Here is a 14886-nt window from a genome sequence, read left to right as displayed (position 1 = left end):
ATCCTTGTCTGGTACCATGTTCTAGTTTAAAGTAGGCTGTATTAATGTTGTAAATACAAACTGAAGCTTCTGAATTGGTATACAGTAGTTTGATCCATGCACAAATGCTCAGGCCAAACCCAAATTTCTCCAATGTAGTGAAAAGGTAGTTCCATTCACCCATATCAAATGCTTTTCCTGCATCCAACAATAATATCATCTCTGGTGTGTTTGACTTTGTGGGTGAATATATTACATTAGCAGGCATCGAAGATTGGAAGCTAAGTGTCTGCCTTTAATAAATCCAGTTTGGTCTTGTGATATTACCGAAGGGAGCACTTTCTCCATCCTTCTAGTTAGGACTTTGGAGAGTACCTTAACATCACTATTCAGAAGTGAAATTGGTACATTGTAATAAGTCCTTATTTTGTTTAGGAACGACGGTAATTAATGCTTGGTGAAAAGTTTGTGATAGAATTTTATTGTCTCTAGCTTCTGTAAATGTTGCTAATAAAAGGGGAGCTAGCTTAGTTGAGTATTTCTTATAAAATTTGACAGGGCAAAGCTTAGATTTCTGATGAAGTGCTCAATTTAGCACAATTGGTTCTTTAGGATTATAGCTTTGGTAATAGTCATCTTTCCTTCAGTGAGGAGCACAGACTGCAAGCACCAATCCAATCACTTGATGAGAAGAATCTTTCAGAGACAGCATTAATAGAATCTTTCATGATCTTTCATGGGACAACAGTAAATAACTGAGGTCTTCCTATTTATAGGAGAGTAATAATGCAGATTACATATAGACCATTAGCCTGACTTCCTTCTGAAAACATAACAGTTAAGTTTCCTGAAGATGGTGTTAGAATAGTTGATGTAGTGCTGATCTTTCACCACAATGGCTACATTTTGGGGCATCTGGCTGTCATGGCATGGAAAGTGATCAACATCTTCCAGAGTACTTTCATAGTCAGTGATTTCTGAGTACTACTCAGAGATATTTTGGTAAAGGATATATTGGTAGGCTCTTTTGGGCCTAGCTAAAAAGGTTCATAGTAGTGTTGAGATCTTTCATGGAGTGGGCAAAAACAACAGAAACTGCATCTGCATATTAGAGGTGGATGGGGTAGAACAGCTATATATCTTTTGCATACATTTACAGTTGTAACAGTCTGTGTAAGAATAATCTCTGTTGAACACCAAAAAGATGATGAAAAAAATCTATAAAAGGGGATTGTGGGTGGTCATTTTATGCTCTCTTTATATGTTTATGCCAATATACTTAATAATCAGCCACCTTCTTACTTATCAAATTGTCAGGCGCGTGCACATAGGGGACAGCTGAAGGGCTCTAGTGATTGTAATTCTACTGCCACACCAGGGGCTGGTGCTATTTCTTAATGCCTTTCTCTCTTCCTCTTTCTGCAGATTGGCTGATTGACAGCCAGAACATTGCTGACGTCACTTCCTGTGTCCATTCACCTGGACATGCCTCTACCTGCCAGGAGGACTGAAAACTGGAAGCTCTGCTATCTTTGCCAGTTTAGTCCTAAATTTAAAACTCTCTGCCATCATTTGCTTGTTTTTTGTTTTTTATCAATTTTCTTACAAACCAATTATATAGGATTACTGGGTAAGTACTCCAACTCTTTATCATTGTCCTTTGATTCTCTTACAGTGGCATAGTCAGCAGGATTTGTTGCTATGATGGAGCAACATAATGTGACAGCCCTTCTTCAGGCTCTGGCAACAGAACTCCAGATATTAAAGGTCCAGATAGGGGAACACGGACTTACATAGTCAAACACGTGTGGCCCTCCAATAGAACAATTGATGAGTCCGTCTGAGGTATTGTTGCCATTACACACTCCTGACAATACTGAGACTCATTTTTTTATTTTGTTGCTGGAAATAATAACCTGTGACGTCCTGGTAAATGCCCTCCCCAATTACCGCCCCATGGTCTGGCGACTAGAATATAAATCCTTCAATTACCTCATTGTTGAGCACTCAAAATAGCCTGCTGATTGCCACATTACTCAGAATTAAGCACTTAAAAGCCTCAGTATATCATCCTCAAATTGATGGTTTAGTAAAGTGGTTTAATCAAACACTCAAGCAGATGCTGTGCAAGGTGTTCAGAGAAGATGGGATGAACTGAGATCAGCTACTCCCCATCCTGTTATTTACATACCAGGAGGTTCCACAAGCCTCCAATGGCTTCTCCCCATTTGAGTTATTGTATGCACAAGAACACCAGGGATTATTGGATATTCTAACATAGGGTTGGAAGGAAGAGGCACTCCTACTGATATTCTAGAATATATCACACAGTTACATAATAGATTTGAAAACATTAGACCTATTTTAAAAAAGAACACGGAACATGCACAAACACCACAGGCATGCTATTATCATTATGGCTCAACATGTTGTGAGTTCCATCCCAGAGACTGAGTTATGGTTTTCATTCTCACTTTGCATTCCAAAATATTATTAGCAAGGCTCTTACGAAATTAAGGAAAGCAAAGGACTTGTTGATTATTTAATGAAACAACCAAATCGTTGACCAGTGGAACAAGCCTACCATGTGAATATGCTAAAACCGTGGAAAGACGGAGATTCCAATCCCTCCTCCGGACAGCCTCATTCCTACTTTGCCCAGAAAATTACCCTTAATTGGATTTCACGCCCAAACAATGACAAGTGCTCAAAGCAGCCATCTTTTCTGTCCTGGAAGTGAATGAACAACCTTGAAAAACCCCTCTGATTATGTATTCATCACCAAACCAGGAGTTGTCATCCAAGAATGCCCATACCACCTCTTGGAATCAAAACAAGCTGAAGTGGACTGGTGGATAGAGTGCTGTGTCCCCACAATACCTACAGTGCCACCTACCTGGATGACACTGTCATCTATTCTGGTACCTGGGATGAACATATGGCAGGTGCGGTGTTAATTAACTTCCCAACCACATTACATTTAGTTTTGAACCATTCCAATGTGTGCAACAGTTTGATGGAGTCAAGAGAACAATTTAATCAAGCTCAGAATAGAGACATTGTGACCCAGTCATGGAGCTAGCCTTGGGAGTGCATAATGGACAGCTAATTCATGTAGACCAGTTTTACAGAGGACAAAAAAGATGAGTGGTGCTGTTATTTGATTTTTTAGATCAAAATTTTATTATGATCAATAATAATAACCTGCACAAGTTTAAACTGTACACTTTGATGGTTAGGATTTTTGTGATTTTTTATCGTGGTGGAGGGGTTTGTGTGTCCCAATGATCCTAGGATCTCTGTTGTGCCCGGGGCTTTATGCCCTTGGTAGTGCCACCCAAGGCAAACTGGTCCTAGGTGAGGGATGAGACAAAGTGCAGTTCAACAGACCTTCTATGATGAATAAAAAATTTGGACAGCGTTTTCCCTCGCCTGGACGCGGGTCACCCCCACCTCTGGAGCCAGGCCTGGAGGTGGGGCTCGATGGCGATCGCCTGGTGGCCGGGCTTGCACCCATGGGGCTCGGCCGGGCCCAGCCTGAACAGGCAACGTGGGTCCCCCTTTCCCATGGGCTCACCACCTATGGGAGGGGCCAAGGAGGTTGGGTGCAGTGGGAGTTGGGTGGTGGCCGAAGGCAGGGACCTTGGTGGTCCGATCCTCGGCTACAGAAGCTGGCTCTTGGGACGTGGAATGTCACCTCTCTGAAGGGGAAGGAGCCTGAGCTAGTGCGCGAGGTTGAGAGGTTCCGGCTAGATATAGTCGGGCTCACCTCGACGCACAGCTTGTACTCTGGAGCCAATCTCCTTCAGAGGGGCTGGACTCTCTACCACTCTGGAGTTGCCCCCGGTTAGAGGCTCAGAGCGGGTGTGGGCATGCTTATTGCCCCCCGACTTGGAGCCTGTACATTTGGGTTTACCCCGGTGGACAAGAGGGTAGCCTCCCTCAGCCTTCGGGTGGGGGGACGGGTCCTAACTGTTGTTTGTGCGTATGCATCAAACAGTAGTTCGGAGTACCCACCCTTTTTGGAGTCCCTGGAGGGGGTGCTAGAGGGCATACCTTCTGGGGACTCCCTCATACTGCTGGGAGACTTCAATGCTCACATGGGCAATGACAGTGAGACCTGGAAGGGCGTGATTGGGAGGAATGGCCCCCCAATCTGAACCCGAGTGGTGTTTTGTTATTGGACTTCTGTGTTTGTCACGGATTGTCCATAACGAACACCATGTTGGCATTTGGCACCAGGACACCCTAGGCCTCAGTTCAATGATCAACTTTGTGGTCGTGTCGTCGGACTTGCGGCCACATGTCTTGAACACTCGGGTGAAGAGAGGGGCGGAGCTGTCAACTGATCACCACCTGGTGGTGAGTTGGCTTCGATGGTGGGGGAGGATGCCGGTCAGGCCTGGTAGGCCCAAACGTGTTGCGAGGGTCTGCTTGGAATGTCTGGCAGAGCCCCCTGTCAGAAGTAGCTTCAACTCCCACCTCCGGCAGAACTTCGACCACGTCCCGAGGGAGGTAGGGGACATTGAGTCCGAATGGGCCATGTTCCGTGCCTCTGTTGTTGAGGCAGCTGACCAGAGCTGTGGCCGTAAGGTGGTCGGTGCCTGTCGTGGCGGCAATCCCTGAACCTGTTGGTGGACACCGGCGGTGAGGGATGCTGCCAAGCTGAAGAAGGAGTCCCTACTGGTCCCTTTTGTCCTGTGGGACTCTGGAGGCAGCTAATAGGTACCGGCAGGCCAAGCGGAATGAGGCTTTGGTGGTTGCTGAGGCAAAAACTCGGGCATGGGAGGAGTTTGGGGAGGCCATGGAAAACGACTTTCGGACGGCTTCGAGGAGATTTTGGTCCACTGTCCAGCGTTTCAGGAGGGGGAAGCAGTGCAGTGTCAACACTGTATATGGTGGGGATGGTGCACTGCTGACCTTGACTCGGGACGTTGTGAGTTCCTCAGGGCTCTGGATGTTGTAGGCTGTCTTGGTTGATACGTCTCTGCAACATCGCATGGACATCAGGGACAGTGCCTCTGGATTGGCAGACCGGGGTGGTGGTCCTCCTCTTTAAGAAGGGGGACCGGAGGGTGTGTTCCAACTACAGAGGGATCATACTCCTCAGCCTCCCTGGAAAAGTCTATTCGGGGGTTCTGGAGAGGAGGGTCCGTCGGATAGTCGAACCTCGGATTCAGAAGGAACAGTGTGGTTTTCGTCCTGGTCGCGGAACAGTGGACCAGCTCTACACCCTTAGCAGAGTCCTGGAGGGTGCATGGGAGTTCGCCCAACCAGTCTACATGTGTTTTGTGGACTTGGAAAAGGTGTTCGACCGTGTCCCTCAGGGAATCCTGTGGGGGGTGCTCCAGGAGTATGGGGTACCTGACCCCCTGATAAGGCCTGTTCGGTCCCTGTACAACCGGTGTTAGAGCTTGGTCCGCATTGCCGGCAGTAAGTCAAACCCGTTTCCAGTGAGAGTTGGACTCCGCCAGAGCTGCCCTTTGTCACCGATTCTGTTCATAACTTTTATGGACAGAATTTCTAGGTGCAGCCAGGGTGTTGAGGGGGTCCGGTTTGGTGGACTCAGGACATCTGCTTTTTGCAGATGATGTTGTCCTGTTTGCTTCATCAGGCCGTGATCTTCAGCTCTCTCTGGATCAGTTCGCAGCCGAGTGTGAAGCGGCTGGGATGGGAATCAGCACCTCCAAATCCGAGACCATGGTCCTCAGCCGGAAAAGGGTGGAGTGCCCTCTCAGGGTTGGGAGCGAGATCCTGCCTCAAGTGGAGGAGTTCAAGTACCTCGGGGTCTTGTTCACGAGTGAGGGAAGAATGGAGCGTGAGATCGACAGACGGATCGGTGCGGCGTCCGCAGTGATGCGGGCTCTACATCGGTCTGTCGTGGTGAAAAAGGAGCTGAGCCGTAAGGCAAAGCTCTCAGTTTACCAGTCGAACTATGTTCCTACCCTCACCTATGGTCATGAGCTATGGGTAGTGACCGGAAGAACGAGATCGCGAATACAAGCGGCTGAAATGAGTTTCTTCCACAGGGTGTCTGGACTCTCCCTTAAAGATAGGGTGAGAAGCTCAGTCATCTGGGAGGGGCTCAGAGTAGAGCCGCTGCTCCTCTGCATCGAGAGGAGTCAGATGAGCTGGCTCGAGCATCTGATCAGGATGCCTCCTGGATGCCTCCCTGGTGAGGTGTTCCGGGCACGTCCAACCGGGAGGAGGCCCCGGGGAAGACCCAGGACACGCTGGAGGGACTACGTCTCCCGGCTGGTCTGGGAACGCCTCGGGATTCTCCTGGAAGAGCTAGAAAAAGTGGCTGGGGAGGGGAAAGTCTGGGCATCTCTATTCAAGCTGCTCAAGGTCGCGACCCGACCTTGGATAAGCAGAAGAGGATGGATGGATGGATGGATGGATGGATGGATTTTTGGAACACAGTACAATATTTTTGAATATATATATATGTTAAGAAAAGCAGGCACGTTTCAATTTGCATACAGTTTAACGAAAATGACATTAAAAATTGTTATATGTAAAAATCACTTAAAACAGTTATTGTGGGGTTTTAAGGGGTTTTATGGGGTGGAAGAGAAGGAATTTTGGACCCAAAGCCTTTTTCACACTGTTACATTCACCTGTATATTTTTCCACAGCAGCATATCACAGGAAATCCTTAACATACCAATAAAATGTTTTTTCCTAAGCCTTCCATTAACATCACTGTGGATGAGTGCAGTGTACTTTTAAAAATGTGACATGCTGCATATTTACCACACATATACAAAACAAAACACATTATCATCCATAGGAAAACTCAATACACTGGTAAAGACTACCAGGAAGATACACAAAACAATATAGAGCACATAGTTTCTTCTCCTTATTAACTCTGCTCTATGGAGTGAATAAAACGGAAGTGGGGAGGATAAAAGAACACCACATACTGTTAAAACAACCATTCACAAGATGATGGATGAGGGCAGGGTGTCAATGCCAATTGGACACAATGTAAGAGTGAGATGGATCCAGGCAGAACAGAGTAATGTAACCAGTAGACTGAAATTCTTATACACATTTGTTTGCTTAGTAATTAAAAGTAAATTTAACATAAAGAAAAACATATAGTGCAATAGTTATGATATTTGACAATCCTAAACTTAATGTAATCATATAATCAAAATGTCCCAGTTATTCATAACATATGGGTAGAAACTTTTTTGAGCATTCTCATCTGAAATTTATTGCTAGTATCTCCTGCCTGATAATAGGGTTAAAGGCAGTATATATACATTCTAATTGTAATTCTTCTAATTATTGTTCTCCAAGTATTATGATTAATCCCATAACCCATTAACAAAAATGCATTTTTGATTGTGCATGTTGTATTTATATTATGGATATTCCTTTAGCAAAAAATCACATTCAATCCACTTTTTGTAATTCTGTGAATTAAAAAGTCAAAACATACTTAAAATTGCATGATTACTTCTGAAAATTAAACATGTTCAGAGAAGAGCACAAGTCTTAGTTGATAGTGCTTGGACTTTATTTTCCAAAGACTAATCTTATCATGGCAGTACCATACTCTCTACATACTTTCTTGTGGTTCCTCCAAGAACACCAGTTTCTTTCCATGCTAAATACTGTATATGCTTATATGATAGACTGATTTGTCTTTCTAAAAGGCTTCAGTATAAATGAATGCAGGTGTTCAATTAAAAGTGGATGTTACTCTGTGTATAGTTGGTTCCCACTTCATGTCAAACTGTCCCAGATGACATTGACATTCCCGACTAAGTACAGACATAAATAGATGAATACAAAGTGAAATCTAAGATGTATAGTTATATTAATTAAAACTCAAACTTTTAGTAAAAAAATATGAGAACACAGAATTTTGTTCAAAAGCAGAAAATACCTAGCTATATACCACCAACAGTAAAATATTATAAACACTGTATAACCACTAGATATTCACAATGTCACAATTTGAATTATTAACATTTGATAATAATCAAAAACTGACTACTGTTAGTAAAAATGTTACTGGTTTACCTTTAATCAAAGTCTTCAGAGCTTCAGGTGTTAGCCAAGGTTTCCAAAGTTCAGTAACGGCTTCATATATTTTATTTGTTGAAACTGGTAGCTGATCCTAATGTAAAATAAATGAGATGTTAAAGAGAAAAACGGTATACTGTATTTATATTTTTATGAAATGGTGAAAATATTCTCTGCATTCCAAAACTGCAACCATATATAAAAATCTTTATACCATTTTGAATAAATACAGTATTTTAATATTATACACGTTATATAGTTTTTATTCCTAAATTATTACCACTACTGTTTATTAAAATGAAAAAGCAAGCCTGGTCAAGAATTACCAGTATTCCTACAGTGTTATATTTTCAGTTTTTAAAGAAAACATACATGTGAATAAAAAAGACTTAAGTGAAGATATCTGTTTGTATATGCTGGTGAGATCTTTTTCCTGTTTAAGCATATCATCATTATTTTCACATCCAGGATTATGACACAAGGTTAGGTTTAGCATAATAAATATGCAGAGTTAACCCAGCTACAGGGGATGCACAAAACAGTGTGTTTCTTCGTGCCGGTTTCAAGCCCGGTTTAAATGGGGAGGGTTACATCAGGAAAGGCATGCAGTGAAAACTTTTGCCAAACCAATATGCGGAAAACAATACAAATTTGCATACCGGATCGGTTGAGGCCCAGGTTAACAACAGCCACCACCAGTACTTTTAGCCAACAGGGTGCTGGCGGAAATTGGGCTACTGCTGGATGAAGAAAGGAGAAGAAGGGGGGAAGATGTGTCCCAAGGAAGAAGGAAAGGAGAAAAGTAAAGAGAGTGGAACAAATTGGGCTACTGCTGGATGAAGAAAGGAGAAGAAGGGGGGAAGATGTGTCTGAAGGAAGAAGGAAAGGAGAAAAGTAAAAAGAGTGGAACAGAGGGTAGGAACTTTGAATGGTGGCAGTATGGCTGGTAAAGGGAGAGAGTTAGCCGATATGAGGAGAGAAGGAAGGTTGATATATTGTGTGTGCAAGACATTAAATGGAAGGGGAGTCAGACCAAGTGGATTGGAGGTAGATTCAAATTGCCCCATCATGGTGTGGATGGGAGGAGAAATAGGGTAGGGGTTATTCTAAAGGAACAGTACTGTATGTCAAGAGTGTTTTGGAGGTGAAAAGAGTGTCAGACAAAGTTATGATAAAGAAGCTGGAAATTGGAGGTGTGATGATGAATGTTGTTAGTGCATATGCCCTGCAAGTTGGATGTGAGATGGATGAGAAAGAAGATTTCTGGATTGAGTTGGATGAAGTGATGGGACAGTGTACCCAAGGGACAGAAAGTGGTGATTGGAGTGAATTTCAATGGACATGTTGGTGAAGGGAACACACAGGAGATGAGGAGGTGATGGGTAGGTATGGTGTCAAGGAGAGGAATGAAGAAGGTCAGATGATAGTGGATTTTGCGAAAAGGATGGACATGGCTGTGGTGAATACGTATTTTAAGAAGAGGGAGCAACATAGGGTGATGTACAAGAGTGGAAGAAGATGCACACAACACAGGTAGATTATATCCTATGCAGGAGGGTCAGTCTAAAGGAGATTGTAGGGTAAAGCGTAATTAGGCAGCATATAATGGTGGTCTTTAGGATGACATTGGAGATCAAAAAGAGGAGGAGAGTGAGGGCAGTGCCAAGGATCAAAATGCGAAAGTTGAAAAGGGATGACTGCAAAGTTGAGTTCAGGGAGGAGGTAAGACAGGCACTGGATGGCAGTGAAGAATTACCAGACAACCGGGCAACTATGGCAGAAGTAGTAAGGGTGAGAGCAAGAAGGGTGCTTGGCATGACATCTGGGCAGAGGAAGGAGGAAAAGGAAACCTGGTGGTGGAATGGGTAAGTACAGGAGAGTATACAGAGGAAGAGGTTGGCAAAAAAGAAGTGGGATAGTAAGAGATATGCAGAAAGTAGACAGTAGTACAAGGAGATAAGGCATAAGGTGAAGAGATAGGTTAAAGAAAAGGTGTATGATGAGCTGTATTGGAGGCTGGACACTAAGGAGGGAGAAAAGGACCAGTAGCGATTGACTAGACAGAGGGGCCGAGCTGGGAAAGATGTCTAGCAGGTTAGATTGATAAAGGATGGAAAAAGATGGAAATTTTCTCACAAGTGAGGAGAGTGTGTTGGAAAGAGTATTTTAAAAGGCTGATGAATAAACAGAATGAGAGAGAGAGAAGGTTGGAGGATGTGGAGATAATGAATCAGGGCGTGCAACAGATTAACATGGAAGAAGTAAAGACAACTATGAAGAGGATGAAGAATGGAAAGGCCATTGCTCCAGAAAACATACCTGTGGAAGCATGGAGGTGTTTACGACAGATGGCAGTGGAGTTTTTAACCAGCATGTTTAATTCAATCTTGGAAAGTGAGAGGATGCCTAAGGAGTGGAGAAGTGTACTTAAGAATAAGGGTGATTTGCAGAACTGTAGTAACTACAGAGGAAAAAAATTGATGAGCCATAGAATGAAGTTATGGGAAAGAGTACTGGAAGCTTGGTAATGAAGGGAGGTGATGATTAGCAAGCAGCAGTATGGTTTCATGCTAGGAAAGAGCATCACAGATGCAATGTTTGCTCTGAGGGTGTTGAGGGATAAGTATAGAGAAGGCCAGAAGGAACTGCATTACGTCTTTGTGGACCTGAAGAAATCATATGACTGGGTGCCTCAAGAGGAGTTGTGGTATTGTATGAGGAAGTCGGGAGTGGCAAAAAAGTATGCAAGAGTTGGACAGGATATGTATGAGGGAAGTGTGACAGTGGTGAGGTATGCTGTAGGAGTGACGGATGCATTCAGGGAGGAGGTGGGATTACACCAGGGATTGGCTCTGGGCCCTTTCTTATTTGCAGTGGTGATGGACAGGTTGACAGATGAGATTACATAGGAGTCCCCGTCGACTGTGATGTTTGCTGATGACATTGTGATCTGTAGCAAGAGTAAGGAGGAGGTTGAGGAGACCCTGGAGAGGTAGACATATCCTCTAGAGTGAACAGGAATGAAGGTCAGTAGGAACAAGAGAGAATACATGAATGTAAATGAAAGGGAAGTCAGTGGAATGGTGAAGATGTGGGGAGTAGAGTTGGCAAAGGTGGAGGAGTTTAAATACCTGGGATCAACAGTACAGAGTAATGGGGAGTGGGGAAGAGAGGTGAAGAAGAGAGTGCAAACAGGGTGGAGTGAGTGAAGAAGAGTGTCAGGAGTGATTTGTGACAGGCGGTGAGGACAGAAGAGTGAAAGGGAAGGTCTATAGGATATAAGTGAAACCAGCTATGTTATATGGATTGGAGACGATGGCACCGACCAAAAAACAGGAGACACAGCTGGAGGTGGCAGAGTTAAAGATGTTAAGATTTGCATTGGGTGTGACGAGGATGGACAGGATTAGAAATTAGTACATTAGCAGGTCAGCTCAGGTTGGATGATTTGGAGACAAAGAGGGGCGGAATTGTATTAGTTTGGACATGTGCAGAGGAGAGATGTTAGATATATTGGGAAAAGGATGGAGCTGCCAGGTAAGAGGAAAAGAGGAACACCTAAGAGGAGGTTTATGGATGTGGTGAGAGAAAACATGCAGGTGGTAGGTGTAACAGAGCAAGATGCGGAGGATGGGAGGATATGGTAAAAGATGATCCACTGTGGTGACCCCTAACGGGAGATGCCTAAAGAAGAAGAAGAAGAAGAAGAAGAAGAAGAAATATGCAGAGTTATTAATTATCTTACTGATAAAATATATTCATAATAAAAATGAATAATGTATCTAAAAACTAGAAAGCCACAGATAATTTGACTGAGGGACAGATAAATATAACAATACAAAATAAACTGCTCTGCTTCCAAGATGTATTCCTGCTCATGGGAAAGACACCATGGATACAGTATACTGAAAACCCTGAATTCAAATGATGGAAAGATTCTAACCTCATATTAGATGGTCAGCACAGACTGTGAAAAAAATAAATACTCCCCATGACATGTTTTTTAACATAATATGGAGAAATCAAGATCTGATCTTCATTTTAACAGTAAAGGTGATTCTTCATCATCTTCTTCTTCTTCTTCACCTTTTCCCACTTTTACGTGGGGCTGATGTGCCTAATTAACCTTCTTCATATAGCTTGGTTCTGCACTCACCCTATTATCTAGGCGTGGCTCTGTGTAACTACTAACTGTACTTCAGTCTGATGGGCTACCTCCATGGGCGGCACTATACTAGTGATGATGACACCAAGTAAGCTACACAAGAGTGGTTACAGAAGCAAGACAAACATTTTATCTGAGTGACACAGGGAAGCTTTGTGAACAGTTATTAATTACTATTAATTGCTGCATAGTGGAATTATAAAAAGTGCATTAGTTTTGCCAGGTTAATGTTCAATAATAAAACTTGTTTATTTTTATTGGTGTTTGATAACACTTCATACTGTGATTGAATTTCATAATGAGAGCAAAATTATGACAATGAAATAAACAGGAATTCAATTAACAAAACTGTCCATCCAATAATTTTCTGAACCTACTTTATCCATTACTTTGTCCAAAGTCAAATCTGTCAATACAAGTGAACAGACAAAATACAATCATTACAGTCCAACCTTCACAGGGCAATGAACAAGTTAAGCTCCTAATTAGTTTCACTGACATCTTTATTACTTTCAATGATGTCATTATAACACATAAGCTAAATAACAATTGGTTCCAGTTGTTGTGAGCAATTTGAAAATATGCTGACTTAACAAATTTGTCCTCAAGCTTACAAATGCCTAACTATAATCATGTATCAGATATGCCTAAGATCTAGCTAAAGGTATCAACATAATAGAAGAATCAACATAGTATATTGTTTTAGACTCAATAAAGATTAAGTTGTTTGTAACACTAGACACATGTCTTAATGACTGACAACAGAAAAAACTAACTGTAATCTTTGTTTTTTGAGATGTGCAAATTAATTCTGATTCCCACACTAAAAAGATTCAGTGTACAAGTTTTTAAAATCTAATAATTACAGTAGAAGAGACTTAACTCTTGTGTTTGGACCTCCTAGGTTTTTTTTTTAAATACAAGAAATTAATAACTCCATTTCAAAGTCTGTTTTATTGTTACTTTTTATTTGTAATTACTGCGAACAACATTCACACAAGTACCCAAACAGTAAATTCAGATGTTTACAAATAACAATTTTATACCCTTCACTTATATTATATGACCCTATAATAATTGTCAAGAGATGAAATGAGACCAAAGCAAACAGGTAGGATGTTAAGCACACAATAGGCAAACATTCTACTGTAAGCTAAGTGTGAGCAATAAGGCCAGGGCAGTAAGATCCACAGGAAATGGTCTGAAATTGTTGCGTCACAAGGGTGCACTCCCTAAATTGACATGTGTCAAGCAGAGGAAGAGATTCTCCCTGTGGTCTGTTGGAGATAGTGACAGGTGGTGTTAATCCTATGTTTCCAGGGAGTGTCTTTAAGGATGGACCATTTGAGGCATGCTCAGTAGGGGGATGTTGATGTTGTCCGGGTAGATCAGACTGTGGGCATCATGTTTTTAAGGCGTTAATAGGAAAGAACATAGTGAATGAATGCAGTCTATCATCAAGTGAATGAAGACTTAGAGGATTATAACTCTTTATTATGATCTCATGCTCTGGAGCCACTAGTAAGTACTCTGACATAGTTATAAAAAATTATAACTTTAACAGAGGCAAAGTACCAGTCCAATTGGATGTATAACTGAGAATACACAGTAACTACAGTGAGGTACAACTCTTTTATTTAGCTTGTACCTTAAAAAAATAAAAAAGCAATGCATAAAAGTAAAGAGCTTACTTGAGGCCAATAATCATGGTTTCCTAATGCTGGATAGACCTGAAGATCTGGGAAGAATGCTTGAATAGTGTTAGTCATGTTGCGTATAACATTTATCACAATATCAGTGGAAAGCTCCTCTGGAGGAACATGTGGTGGACTGTCTCTAAAATATAAAACAGATAAGAGCCAGTTAAATTCATTGAAGGAAAAAAACTAAACATAAACTATTAAGATTAAGTATCTGCTTGGGGTTGCCAATTCTATTTATTTTTCTGTTATCTTCCAAGAATGGCAATGCCCTAACAGTTTATATAACATAGGAAAAAACAACAAAACCTAATTTAAAACAGCTTTAAGGATTTAAAAAAAAAATATAAGCATACATTTTAAATATAACAAAATTCCTGTCAATTTTATCAAAAAATCAATAGCTAAAGAGAGCTACAGAAATGATGAAGTATCATGCAAGGTCTATAATCTGATTACTTGTTATTAAATAAATGTTACCGATTATAAAAACATCTATTCTATATTAAGACAAAAATTAAAAACAAGCAGCAGCTATGCAGGTAATGAACGAAATGTTACATGGACTAGTTTTAAAATGAAAATTGACAACTGCCTTCTTTGATATAAAATTCTACTTGTTGGACATACCATATAATCCTTAACCAATAAACAGCCAAGAGTGTCACACAGGCTGGAATATCAGGAGAAAATCCTGTCCAGTTCTGTATGTACTAAATTTTCAATCAACTGGTAATAATTTACAATTAATGATCTTTGAAAAGGCTAACTGATACAATGTTATTACTACTTGTTAGTGCATCCTAGCCTTTCATATTCCCTAGCATGATTTTGTTCCATCTTTGCAATATTTTTAAAATATTTTCTTTAGAAGCTTTCATTTGAACTTTTTCTAATTAGAGAATAAATAGCTTTGTTGAAGTCTTAATGGGTGTTAATCAGATTTTATCTTTGACTTATGTCTATTGCCCTTTACATTTGAAATTATCACTGCATATT

General features: G+C 41.5%; 1 protein-coding gene across 1 annotated transcript in view; it reads right to left on the bottom strand.

The window, feature by feature from the left end:
* Positions 1-14886, bottom strand: part of smpdl3a (sphingomyelin phosphodiesterase acid like 3A) — a 63059-nt gene that overhangs the window by 38009 nt on the left and 10164 nt on the right. The window contains exons 3-4 of the mRNA XM_028797236.2: positions 13879-14023; positions 8020-8116 (exon numbers count right to left, since the gene is read on the bottom strand). Coding sequence (XP_028653069.1) covers positions 8020-8116; positions 13879-14023 — 242 coding nt within the window. The remainder of the gene's footprint in view (positions 1-8019; positions 8117-13878; positions 14024-14886) is intronic.

Source organism: Erpetoichthys calabaricus, chromosome 3, assembly GCF_900747795.2.
Source record: "Erpetoichthys calabaricus chromosome 3, fErpCal1.3, whole genome shotgun sequence".
Taxonomy (NCBI): domain Eukaryota; kingdom Metazoa; phylum Chordata; class Cladistia; order Polypteriformes; family Polypteridae; genus Erpetoichthys; species Erpetoichthys calabaricus.
The sequence above is the reverse complement of the archived record's forward strand: the minus strand, read 5'-3'. Positions and strand labels throughout refer to the sequence as shown.